Source organism: Ochotona curzoniae, unplaced genomic scaffold, assembly GCF_017591425.1.
Source record: "Ochotona curzoniae isolate NIBS_2020 unplaced genomic scaffold, NIBS_Ocur_1.0 contig_3498, whole genome shotgun sequence".
In the NCBI taxonomy this organism is placed as follows: Eukaryota; Metazoa; Chordata; class Mammalia; order Lagomorpha; family Ochotonidae; genus Ochotona; species Ochotona curzoniae.
The window spans coordinates 3543746-3557815 of record NW_024465885.1 but is presented as its reverse complement, the minus strand read 5'-3'; the positions used below and the strand labels follow the sequence as shown (position 1 = coordinate 3557815).

Genomic DNA, 14070 nt, shown 5'->3' with positions numbered 1-14070 from the left:
TTTAGTCCTTCAGTATTTTATACCCATCTTCAAAAAGTTCTCAAGAATGTTTTGTAATAATACGCATTCAAAAACTTAGTTACTTCTTAGTGATTTTCCCCATGTTATATAGTATGATTTTCTTTTATAATTATGGTTAAGAGTCAATCTGAGAGTCACACAAATTTCTTTTAACTTTTCAATCCCAAGGTTTTTATTCTGTGAATATTTCAACAGAATGATATTTATTTCAAAGTTACCATAAGTGATATATATGTATTGCTCACCATAAATCATTATGAGGGTCTGGTATGTACTGTGGGACGCAACTGGGAGGTTTGACTGAATTATTAAGAGAAGGACCTGTTTTCTCCCTCTAGCCTATACTCAGCCTTTTAGAGGCATCTTCTACTTTGATTTTTTTGGGGGGGAGGGGGAAGCATTCAAAGGATTTGCTAGCACAATGAGCTGAATACAATAAATCATTTCTGACCGTGGTCACTGGTCATTTTCAATTGCAGCTCGGTGTGATGAAACACTCTACAGTGAGCATGGCCATGTGCAACTGCTTGCCAGGAATTCTCATTCTGCAGTAATGCTGTCATGAGAATTAAAGGACACATGTGCTTCATCACACACAAATACACAGAAATGTAACTGTGTGAGGTGACAGGGATATTAATTAGTGTGATTATGTAGTGATATATTATGAAGATTATTAGTATTATTAGTATTATATGTATGTATATATAGTATTATATATATATCAAAACAACATTGTATACCATAGATATTATTGTAGCTTTTATTTGTCACCATCAATAAAGCTGAGGGTGGAAAAATAGAATGAAATAAATAAATATTAAATTAAAGGTAAATATTAAAATCTAAACAAATGTGGGGCCAGGTGTTATGGCATGTAGGTTAAACTACCTCTGGGGATGCTCCCACCCTGTATTGCAGTGCTTGGGTTCAAATCTTGCCTCCACTTTCGTTCCAGCTTCCTGTTACTGGGTGCCGTGGGAGGCAGCACAGGATGGGTCAGGTACTTGGATCCTTATCTACATAGAGACCTAGATGGAGTTCCGGATTCCTGGCTTCAGCCGGGCCTCAGCCCTTGGGGGGTAAATGATAACATAAATAACATCGGGCTTTTCATGATTGAAACATCAGAGTAGACAAGCCTTGACCTAGACCACATCCCCCTTTTTCAGAATGATCATATAAAATGTAAACAAGTATAAAAACGGAAGCTTTTCCATTTGACATTCCCAATTCTTCTCTTTCTATTTCTGTTATTCCAACTGTTCTTACAGGCTCCACTGCTTGACATATACCCTTCATTTGTTCTGGGGATGGGTTTCCACAGTTGCATTTGTTTTGAAGTCCTGGATTCCGTTTGTACACTTTCCACATTAGTATGTCACATAGGTACTCTTCACAAAATTGGCTACCACGTATCTATTGTACCTGTAGAATAACTTTTTAATTGGTATTATCATTCAAGAAATAAAACACCTTCATATGTGAAGGTACAACAAAAGACCAACAGTGATGTATACTCCCCAACTGAATAAACCCTTCTCTGTTCATCAAAACCTCAGCGTGCTATCATGTAGAACCTTGGTGACAGTTGCGTTGGTTTGACGTCTCCCAGTCAGTAAACCATAGGGAAGAACTCCCACCAGCCATCATTTTTAGACTTGCAAGGAAGCATTTTGAAGTCACACCTTGTCAAATCTGGCTTTGGACTTACCCTGTAGTTTACCCTGGCACCGTTTTACTTGCCTATTTCTTGTCTCCTAAACTGAGGTAAGTCAATTTCATCTGCAATTTTCACAGTTTAATTGGTTTGCCTCTTCAGACCAGCGACTTGTAAGTAACATACGTTAAACTTCACATGCTTGAATTTGTCATGTACCTCCCTGACCGTGTGTTGGAAAATGTTGAAACTCTGAACTAATAATCTTAAAAGGCTTTTCTGTTTCATTCAGTGCCAGCACTTCAAACATTGCCAGAATAGAAGAAATGGAGAGATTGCTGAAGCAGGCTCACGCAGAAAAGACAAGGCTGCTGGAATCCAGGGTGAGCTTGCTGTCTTTATGCCAGAGCCAGACACCTGATTCCAAGAGACTCCCCCTTAAAGAACTTGAATAAGTGGTGTGATCCTGGAGTGGTCAGTCTTGCACAGCCTCATTTGGTTACCTGAAAATTCAGCCAGGGTTTTGGGGCTCTGGACTACATTGCAACTTCCAGTGACTTGAAATGCATACATAGTGTTGTGTCAGGCTGAACTGTGTGCTCTGCCAGCGCACAGGGGGGATTGCGTGTCTGTGCATTCGCCCTTCCTTCCCAGTTCGTGCTAACCGCGCTATTGTAACATGAAAAAAATCCCATGTTACTGTGACTGTGTTTCAAGTCTGAATCTGGACTTCCTTAGGAATCCCCAAAATGCCTTTGTATCCTGCCCTGAGGCACCTCCTTTCCTTTTCCAACTTCCCCGTGTGCTTCCTCCTTGAGCTTCAGCCAGGAAGTTGCAGAGCAATAACAGGAAGTGGAAGGAGCAGTAGCCTTGGTTGGAAGACAGAAGAGAGGGCTGGATCGCCTGACTAGTGCTGAGTGACAATTTGTTAAAACATGGCAGGATGTGATCATAATACGAAGTGACTGAATGGAGTCACAACCTGGATTTTTTTTCCACTTAAAACCAATGTTTAACTGTTAATTACATTTAATGGTTGCGTCTCTGCATGTGATCGTTTTGAAAGCTAAGTCGGCATATTAGTTGGAACCATTCTATATATGTAACCATTATATCTTACTAATGATATTTAGGAACGGGAAATGGAAGCCAAAAAACGAGCTCTGGAAGAAGAAAAACGACGCAGAGAACTCCTGGAAAAACGACTTCAGGAAGAAACCAGCCAGAGGCAGAAGTTAATAGAAAAGGAAGTAAAAATAAGGGAGAAACAAAGAGCACAGGTTAGTTGGTGGAGCCTAATGGACGAGAATAGGTTGCCCCCTTGTGGTCATTCTGTAGAAGACAGCCATTCTGGGTGAGGACAGCCTCTTGGGCACTGTGTGTTAACACCATGTGAGGGCTAAGGGACAGATATGAGTGTGCACCCAGAAGAATTGAGTATTTATGGGAGTTACTGTTTTCTCTAGGAATGCATAAAACATTTTGAAAGAGGGGTCGTCTTTCTTCTACCCATTCCTCGGAATATATTTAAAGGGAGAGAAATGTCTTTTCAGCTTCAAAAACTGCAGCTAAATTTTCTGCTGAAAACAAATGAAACACCCAGTGACCGGTATTGTGGCGCAGTAGGTTAAGCCCAGCGTGTGACACAGGCGATCTATAAGAACACTGGCTCGAGCCCCGTCTGTCTTGCTTGTGATCCAGCCCCCGGCTAACGCCCCTGAGAAATCACTACAAGACTGGAGTTCAGACTCCTGGCTTTGGGGTGCCCCAGTCCTGGTCTTTGACCATTTGAGAGTGAACCAGCACATGGAAGATCTTTCTCTCAACTTCTCATTACTCTGCATTTCAAATAAATATTTAAAATAAGGGGAGAAAAGCATGCAAACTAAAGCTTTTGGTTGAGGAAGGGAAAAGGCTCCCTTAAGCCATACTTTTACCAACCCAACTTCTTGGTAGATTGTTAACACAGTGAGTGGTCATCATAGAACTAAAATCTCTGTTGTGATTATGATAGCTGCTTATAAAACATCTGTTTTCTGAGAATAAAATAAAGTTTTGTTAAGGACCTGTAGTTTCAGGCACAAAACAGTCTGCCCAAGATTTACCAGACGCACACGGAAACATGTCATTTCACTATTTGTCCTGCTTTCTGGCCGTGCAGTCATGTGGTGGTTAGAGACACTTGTCGTTAAGGCTTTGTGTGCTTTGAGATGTCAGCTAAACTCAGTCATCTGTGTGCAGCTGAGTATCATAACTCGAAGGGAAAATAGTGAAACCTGTTTATGTGATTTCATCATGTGCAACCTCTGCCAGATCTTTATTTGCAAGTGAAGGTCACCCAGGCCTGTGTAGTATCTGAAGCCAAATCAGGAAGTAGAATTCTGTTTCCATCCTGATTGCAAGCCTTGCCTCCAACTACTCGAGTAGGTCACTCCCTCACTCTTTTTCCCTCACCCCACACTCCAGGGGACAAGCGGACTAGTTATTGAACAGAACAATCATTCAGAAGTACAACCGCTTTACCCTTCCTCATTAGAAGAATCTTCTCCCCTGCCAAAAGTAAAAAGTAAAGTAAATACGTCATCTTGTTGCCTGAGCCTGGGCAGCTAGCTGCTTGCACCAGGCCCACCTTGGGTTGTGCTTCATACTTCTGCCTCCAACTTCTATCAAAGTATGTTCTTATCCAGCAGGCATGGACAACTTGAGTGGGCAGGCTGACTGTGAAGGTTGCTTACTAGACACTGTCCAATCAACTATGTCAAGTCAGATTTCCTAAGGAGAGCTACTGTTATGTTGCAGCAGGGACTGCTGGAAGCTTCCCACTAAAATAATTTTCATTTGCAGGGTGCAGCTCAGTCAGCTTCCTGCCTCCTCTCCCTCAGCTTGTTGAAGCTACAATGAGTGACATTTTCCCATTCTTTCCTCTTCCCAGCTCCAGGAACGGAGCCCACAGCTCTGAGTTTGTGCACCCCGGCCCCATATTGTAGCACTCACTATTCAGACTCCAGGCCATAGGTGTTTTGATTGTCTTACGCTCCTGTCATTACACGGGCTTTGTAAAGCCCAGGCTTCACCGACAGTTCTCATTTCTAAACCCTCGTGACCTAAAACACAGTTACTTAGAGATGGATTGCATTGTGGACTCTTCCAGGCTCGTCCTCTGACACGTTATCTGCCTGTGCGGAAGGAAGACTTTGATTTGCGAAGCCACGTAGAGACTGCCGGCCACAATATCGACACCTGTTACCACGTGTCAATCACGGAGAAGACCTGCCGTGGATTCCTCATCAAAATGGGTGGGAAAATTAAAACCTGGAAAAAACGTTGGTTTGTTTTTGACCGAAACAAGCGGACGTTCTCCTACTATGCAGGTGGGTGATGAAAGACTTGAGGGAGCCCCTGTTAAACAGTAAATGCAATCAAAATGCAGCTTAGATATGCAAATAATGAAATTAGAAATTAATGACAGTATTAGCTTTGTGGTTATACATTCATTTTAAAAAAATAGGTTTATTTTACTTTTGTTGGAAAGGCAGATTTATAGAGAGAAAGAGAGACAGAAAAGCTCTTCCATCACCGGCTCATTCCCCAATTGACCGCAACAACTGGAGCTAAACCAATCCAAAACCAGGAGCTTTTCCTGGGTCTCCCTCACAGGTGCAGGGTCCCAAGACTTTGGGCCGTCCTCAACTGCTTTCCCAGGCCACAGGCTGGGAGCTGGATGGGAAGTGGAACCGTTGGGACACGAACCAGTACCCATTTTGGATCCTGGCACATTCAAGGCAAGGATTTAATCAAGAGCCATTGCACCAAACCTGGTTGTACATTCTTTTATGTTCAGATTATGTAGTCCCTATGATATTAATTTTTGCTCCAGGAATAATAAACATTGTATGTTAAAGTATGAATTAGTTTACTGTAACTCTGAAATAAATTGATGCTCTAGTAAATATTAAACAAAAATTATTTTTAGGACAAAATATTATCTTTTGAAGGGAATTTGCCTTTGATGAATTAATGTCATTCTATTTAAGTCACACACAATGAGTTACCCCTAAATGAAAAGAATAATTAACTGTAGATTATAAACCAGTAGATTCTTAAACATAGAGAGTAAAGCTTATTGATAAACTACTTATGTAAATAAAACGTATTCAAAAATTCTGTGGGAGGGCCCAGTGCGTTAGCCTAGTGGCTAAAGTTCTCGCCTTGCATGTCAAGAGCCATTCTAAGAGGAGCTGTGCCAGGATCCCGTACGGACACTGGTTCAAGTCCTGGCTGCTCTACTTCTTATCCAGCTGCCTGCTTGTGACCTGGGAAAGCAGCAGAGGATGGCCCAAAGCCTTGGGACCCTGTACCTATGTGGAAGACCCGGAGGAAGCTCCTGGCTACTGGCTTCGAATCAGCTCAACTCCAGCCATTACAGCCAATTGGGGAGTGAGCCAGCAGATAGAGGATCTTTCTGTCTCTCCTTCTTTCTGTAAATTTGCCTTTCTAATAAAAAAAAATCATTAAAAAAGAAGAAGCCCTTAAAAATGGAATTTAAAGGTAAATCTAGTGTAGTGCAAAAATTATGAAATCCGTGCAGTTTAAAAATTCATAGAAAAATTCTGCAAGGATTTCAAAATGTTTTGCATCAAGGTAAACATTCAGAATGATTTTATTTTCAATTTGCTTAAAAGTCGTGGATAATACACACAGAGAGCCCCCAGTTACTAGCAATCACTAGGACTAGCCATGCCTGGGAGCCAGGAACTCAAGTCCCCCATGTAAATGAGAGGGACCCAGGACTTGGCCATTACCTACAGCCTCCCAGAGTGAGCATGAGTAGGAAGCTTGAGCGGGGAGCACAGCCAAGGACCAACCGCAGGCACTTCTTCATGGGATACAGGCATCTCAGCAGCGATGGAATGGCTGTGCTTAATGCTCATCCCTGGGGATGATGACGGGAATGACGTCATAACTTTTCCTCTCCATTTGCCTGTAGCGAACACCCACCCCCAAAACACATTTAAATTCCGTTTGCCATACATTTCTTGATGTATTTTTATATGAAGTGACAGAAATATTGGGGGCGGGGAGAATGAAATAATGGATTGTGGGAAACAGGAGGGGAGTATGCTTATGAAGAAGCCTTCTGTTTGCTCCTGGATTATATATGAGACGTGTGCATTACTGACCCAGCAGCAGCTCTGTTCTGTTTTTAGTTCCTAAAAAGCAGTACTACCATACTAGATGCTATTAAGGAAAAAAAAAAAAAAAACACCCTGTCTTGTCTGTCTTGTACTTACAAACATCCATAGGAATTATTATGAACTGTGTCAATATAATACATATAAAATAGAGGGCGGTTATTTAGTCTGTCTTGTGAGGCGAGATTATATTTATGAAGATAGCCGTGAAAAGCCAAAACATAAGAACCGCGGGCCAGAGAACCAGAGAATTAGGGTCAGGTGGGTGAGATACACAGCGTTCAGCAAGCAGCCCTTCTTGTGGTTATCAGGTATTGCGGAAATGAGTGGGTAAGGAGCAGGTGTTTAGCCTGGTGTCCCACATTGCAGTACCTGGGCTGGATTCCTCACTGTTACCCTTGGCCTTTTGTCAGACACCAATAAGCACAGTCCCCGGGCTTCCGTGCAGGCTGAAGGCCAGCCTGAAGCAGCCACGGCACTCAAAGCTCATGTGAGGGTAATGGCCCTGCCTGTGTGAAGGGCCCCATGCCTGAGTGCCAAAATACACACAGTTCCTGTGCACTGACTTCCTCCACGCCAACTGGGAGCAGTGGGCGTGAAAGAAATCCGAGGCATAGAAAACAATTCTATGATTAGATGGACTACCTAGAGATCTGGAATGAAGGGCATCATCCCCTTGGTTTACAACACTGTCATTGACTCTTCTTGGCCTACCAGTTGGTTGTGAAGCTAATCATTCTCAGAGTTCCTCCTCACAGGAAACGCCGTGCAAACAAAAGTTTCTTCTTCTGTCTGCTTGAAAAACTGGCAAGGCTGACTTTCATGTTCACATTCTTGTTTTCAGAAAGCAGAATATTCTCATAGACCCATGATTGTTGCAGCAATTATTTTGGCAAGTGTTCAAGACCTTCTCTTTCATAGAAACGTGTAGAAATCCACTCAGTATGGTGTTAATTAAGAGTGCTTCCCACAGGAAAAAAGAAATACTAGGGCCTCAGTCAAAGAAGTTAGGAAAATAATGCCTTAAGTGTAATTAGATAGGAGGGTTTTCATATTCTCAGAGGGCCGTTACCTTATCACATGATTTTTGATTATTGTTATTGGAAAAAGGGGGACGTTTAGTAACAGATTAAAACTACAAAAAGTTGATACAATGAAAGTTAAGTCGTTTTCACATTAAAAAAGTTCTGACCTCCCGCTGTTAAGCCTCTTTTCATTTTGGTACATGCTTCATTTGGTGCATGTTTTTGGTACCTTGTTCTTTTGTACAGCTGAGACCAAATTATCCCTCTGCTCATACACTAATTCACATAAGAGCAGTATTTCCAAGGTATTTTTCTTATGAGCATTTAACCGAATGATCTCAGCCCTTTGAGCGGCTGTGTAAACTCCACCATATTTCGGGCGTGTAATTAAATCAATTCTTCGTTAAAGCTCAGGCAGACCTCCGGCAGCCTTGAGCCATCACATGTGCACATCAGCACAAGCAGGAGTAGATCTTTATGCAGTGCAATGTAATGGTAGTCTCACTTCTCCATCCACAGTGATAAAGTATTTTAATGCTCAACTATCTTTACAGACAAGCATGAAGCTAAACTAAAAGGAGTAATATACTTTCAAGCCATTGAAGAGGTGTATTATGACCACCTTAAGAATGCTAATAAGGTAACCACATCCATTTTCCAAATTCCTAAATCTCAGTGCAAATTTAAGAAGATTATCTTTGGATTTAAAGTCACTTCGGGTTGTTGTTGTAGAACAATGGGTAGTTATGATCAGAATACTGCTGGAAAAATAAACATTGAGATGATGTTTTTGTCGAAGAACATTTTTAACAAAGTGAGAGAATGTTCTGTAGATACTGGTTTGGAAGACCTTGTAAAGTGATTCTAGAATGGAACCACTACGCACTTGGGGAGGAGTTAATGCTTAGCAGGACCTTCGGAGAGCCAAGAAGAAGTTACTGTTTGTGAAGTACCTACTGTCACCTAGGTGCCCTGCATTAGCTTCACAGACTAGACTGTGAGATTTGTTGTTGTTGTTCAGAAAAACCAGAAAGCTTTATAATTCTGAGAAAGGCATTGGAGAAAGGAGTTAAAAGTCGTGGTGAAGCCTGCACAAATTTCTATAAATTGGATCCTTTAAAGAGGATAAGACTGTCCCATATATTCATGTCTTTAATACTGTAACTTCAAAATGTTTGTTTTACTCTCTTTTCTTTTTCTGCATGTTAGAGTCCGAATCCATTACTTACCTTCAGTGTCAAGACACATGACAGAATCTACTACATGGTGGCCCCATCCCCAGAAGCTATGCGGATCTGGATGGATGTCATAGTTACTGGGGCAGAAGGTTACACTCACTTCCTGTTGTGAACCGAGGAAGAGTCTATTTCAGGGAACACTGCAGTAATCTTTTACAAGAAAGAAGTCATATCCAATCCCAACAGACGGACAGACCCGACAGACCATCCTTGTAGCTGAATACACTCAGAAACACAACAGACCCGTACCCCGTACTGTATATATTCAGAGCTCCTTTTATATTAATGAAAAGTCATTTAAAAAACAAAAAGGAAAGAGGGTTTTCATTCAATGATTAGTCATAAATATAAAAAAACTGAAATTTGTATGAGAAGAAAAACACCATTTCGATAAATAGCATCACTTATAGGAACCTTTTTTGTAAACTTTTTAAAAATCAATTGTTTTGGTGAAATAAACTAAATTGTTTACAGAATGTCTGTATATATGTACTTGGAAATGCAGAATTATTTTAGCACACAAATAATTGGCACTGACATGATTGGAAATAAGCTGGCTTTTTCTTTTTTTAAGTAGCATTTATAAGTATAAGCAAATAAGGGCTTGGAGGGAAATATGCTCGGGGAATTTTGCCTTTTTTTTTTAAGTCCTGCATCAAAACCAAAGATTTGGCATGAATTCTGTGTAAGAGTTAGTTTCAAGTGATGAGCCTCATTTAGTGTAATTCTGTTTAAAACCATCGAATACCCAGGAAATTGACTTTGCAAATGTGACCACAGCTTAAGTTACTGTACATATATGCTAAACCACTTTTTGTGAAAGACACAAGAACAAAAAGCTGTGCCTTTTAGAAAAGCCATCTTGGACAACAGACTGTGCTGCACTGGGCAGTCGGGACTCAGGAAGCTGTTTTGCTCAGTGTCTCCATTCATGGTTCTGAGAATAAGGCCCTCTTAATTTCTTTCCAGTTGTCCGCTTTTGTTTTGTTGTGGAGCACACTAGCTAATTACAGCCTCACATGACACAACTATGAAATCACAGTTTTATATTCACCAAAGAACAGACCAATTAAAATACTTGTAGAAGTGTAGTTAGAGAAAAAAAAAGTAAAAAATGAAATTCAGTCTAACATTGTCTGAAATGTACTATTTTATTACCTATTTCTGCTCAATTCACCTTTGTTTTTTAGAGTTAAATTAATTTTTGTTGAACGAAATGACTTCGGGCAAGTCTGTTTTATAAATAGTTTTTCAAATGCATTTATTTTAGTTTTGATGTTTGGGTATTTTAAGTATGAATGTATTCTTTCTTAGATAAATAACTAGAAATAGCAAATAATGGCATTACGTTATTAGTACAAGGTGAAATTATAGAAATGTCTCTTTATAAAACTTTATCCAGCCTAATATGGGTACATTTTTAAAAATTTGCAATGTAGTTGGTATAAAAGCATGCATATTGCCAATACTGAGACTTTTCAACTGGATGGCACAAGATTGTACTTGAACAATGATGAGGGAAAATATTGATTTTTGAACACATTTATTAAATATAATCTTGCAATCACCGTCAATTTTGGTAAAGGTCTAAAATAAGAAAATGCAATTGCAAAGGTATTGCTGGTAATGTAGACACAACTCTTATGATGTACTGTATATCCTAATTAGCTTGTATGATGTAGTCAACCTTTTAATTATGTGTGCTAAGTACATTAACTTTGGATTAAAATGGTGATTCCACATTTGAAAATAAACTTTTTTGTTTGGAAATTGTCTATCATCTGATGTGGGATGGATTAATTGGCCAAAGTCAACTGTAGAATTCACAGAAGGGTTTTTAATTTAGAGTTTATAAACTGAAGTATTTAGAATTGTCATTGGGTGCATTTCTATTGCTACACAACGGGGTGAATTTTGAAAAAAACAAATTTTACATTGTTGTGTTCACACAGTTATTATAATACAAGGACTGTGTTTATCCTGCCGAAAAAGTCATCAAATGCTAGGTAAAACCTTGGGCTTTATTCTGTGAGAACTTTATCTCCCTAAACAAAGCAGATTTCAGCACCTTAACCATGTATCTTTTATTATTATTATTATTTATATTTTTATTGGCAAGTCAGATATACAGAGAGGAAGATCTTCCATCCATTGATTCAATCCCCAAGTGGCCACACAGCCAGAGCTGAGCTGATTTGAAACCAGGAGCCAGAAACCTCTTCCGTGTCTCCCACATAGGTACAGGGTCCCAAGGCTTGGGCCATCCTTGACTGCTTTCCCAGGCTACAAGCAGGGAGCTGGATGGGAAGAGGGGCCGCTGGGATTAGAACCAGTGCCCATTTGGGAACCTGGCACATGTGAAGTAAGGACTTAAAGTCACTAGGCTATTGCACTGGGCCTGTATCTTTAACTCTCTGCATGTGATGAAGCAAACTAACAGTAGGTACCCAAAGTGGAAACACATTCGCTTACTTCAATGTCATCACTGGTATGTAACTGAAGTCCAAGCATCTTCACTTATTTTAGTCACAAATTTTTCTACTTTATTGAGCAAGACAGAGACAATGATCCATGATCTCCCCAGATTTTTTGTGTAGAGCTCTCCCCACTGTATCATGTCATATTTTTTCATTTTGCTGCACATAAAATGCAAGACAAAGGGAGATAAATAACTGAGACAATATTTGTAACTTTCCAAAGATTTTATGGAGAAATGTTTCTTGTTAAGATGTAACGGATGGTGAGGCACCACTTTTGTGACTTAGAGCTATTTTAACTCTTCAGGCTTGTTAGAGAACTGGCAAATTGGTCCAGTATCCTTTGGAGTAAGTCCTGAAATCAAGTGGCTGCCTTTACTATTTGAAAGGCAATGTACCTTCTTAAAAAAAGAGACCTGTTTAATATTAATTTATCCAACTTTTTTGACACGTTTCAACAGGACAGATTCTCAAAACACCATAGACGGCTAAACTCACTATGTTCAAACTTCCCCTCTACATTGCCATCAGTCATTGCTTGTGTTTACAAGCAGAGTGTAAAGTGGTTTAAATAGAAGTATTTTACCAATTACCACCACTTAAGCAGAATACCAGATCTGGACTCGTTAATACTTGAACTTCCTAGAATTCCTTGAAAGGGTGTCAGAGCTGGAATTTCAAGCCCCTGGTAGCATAATTTATTCAATTGTCTTGCTTATTGTTCATTTTCTAAAAAATCTGCTTGCTTGCAAAACTGGCATGAATTCTTATAAACTAGTGCATTTTTTTCCTCCTACAAAGTAGTCACTAATAAGGAAGAAGGGCACTGGATAGAACTTGATGTTTTTAAGATGATGTTTTTAAGAGAAATATTTTTTGGAAAAGAAGATTTTACAGAGAGAAGAGACAAAGATCTTTCTACTTGCTGATTCACTCCCGAAATGGCTGTAATGGCCAGAGCTTAACTAGTGCAAAGCCAGGAGACAGAAGCTTCTTCAGGTCTCCCACTCTGCTTTCTCAGGCCGGAAGCTGGGACCTCGATGACAAATGGAGCAGTCACTTGAACTGGGCCCATAAGGGATACCAGCACTTGCAGGTGGAGGATCAGAGTGTTGAACCATGGCATCCACCCTGAAAACAACACATTTTAAATTGTAATAGATGTGGTAACAGTGACAAAAATTTTCAACAATTCGTATTCTCTGTAACCACATGTGACAGTTCTTAGCATTAAAATATATATATATTTATTTGAAAGGCAGATTTTACTCAGAGAAGAGATTGAGAAGGTCTTCCATCTGCTGGCTCATTCCCCAAATGGCCCCAAATGGCCCCAAATGCAGCTGATCAAATCAGAGTTCTCCAGAAGATAAGGAATGGAGCAGCCAGGATATGAACCAGTGCCCCTGATGCATAGAGCTCCACCAAGCTTCACCAATTTTACAGGTGGAAAGAAAACAGAATGCAGTAGGCTTGGTGTGATGGCTCTATTGGCTAATTGTACCCTTTCAGGCACCAGGATCTCATGTGGGGGCTGGTTCCTGCCACAGATGCTCCACACTTCCCATCCAGCTCCTTGTGGCCTGGGAAAGCAGCAGAGGATGGCCCAAAGCCTTGGGGCCCTGCACCAATGTGAAAAACCCAGAGGAAGCTCCTGGCTCCTATCAGCTCAGCTTGGCCATTGCAGCCATTCGGGAGTGAAGCAGAGAATGGAACATCTTTCTGTTTTTCCTCCTCTTTGTGAACGTGCCTTTCCAATAAAAATTTTAAAATGTCTTTTGTTTTTTAATGGCATGCATTTTTGCAATTCATATTCTTCAATGAGTGAGGCTGCAAATCCTATTTACCTAAACATTTTCCTATTCATAATTGCTGTCCCATCTATGGGATTATGAATGGTTTTTTTTCAGGATATTCCTTAATTCCTGAGGCAAACAGAATATAACTTCTTAACGTATCTATGCTGCAAAATATATCTTTTCATCCTCATTTGACAAACTGTCTTTTGCCATCAGAAAAACCTAAATTCACAAACGTTGTTATAACCTGTTGGTTTCATGTGTAGATACCAGAAATTTTTGTACTCTCAGGCTATAAAATATCTCCCAAAGGTTATTCAGAACTCTATTTCTGATTCTTCCGTTGAGTCCACTTATCTGTTGGAACTGAGTTTTGCAGATATATGAGGCAGAGCTCTAAAACAGAAACAATTTTCAAAGGCTGAGGGAACAGCCAATGTCCAATTTCACTCCAAGTATTGACACAGTGAGAGCACAGTTGGAACTTTTCAATTTTTCGACACCGGTTAAAGTCGTCAGGGGTCACAGGGACTTCAACGCCACAGCCCAGCATTTGCTTTATGTGGACTCCCTGAAACACGTTCCCCATCCTAAGCACTCGGGACACAGTTCCTCTCTGAAATTCTAGTTCTGGAACGTCCACCGGCGCGCGAGATGC

General features: G+C 40.4%; 1 protein-coding gene across 3 annotated transcripts in view; it reads left to right on the top strand.

Moving 5' to 3' along the window:
- PHLDB2 (pleckstrin homology like domain family B member 2) overlaps positions 1-9709 on the top strand; it is a 97782-nt gene extending 88073 nt beyond the window's left edge. For all 3 annotated transcript variants that reach the window (XM_040980504.1, XM_040980505.1, XM_040980503.1), the window contains 5 exons: positions 1974-2064; positions 2815-2961; positions 4833-5052; positions 8453-8538; positions 9108-9709. In XM_040980504.1, coding sequence (XP_040836438.1) covers positions 1974-2064; positions 2815-2961; positions 4833-5052; positions 8453-8538; positions 9108-9248 — 685 coding nt within the window. In that variant the 3' untranslated portion in view covers positions 9249-9709. The remainder of the gene's footprint in view (positions 1-1973; positions 2065-2814; positions 2962-4832; positions 5053-8452; positions 8539-9107) is intronic.
- The last annotated feature ends 4361 nt before the right edge of the window (positions 9710-14070 follow it).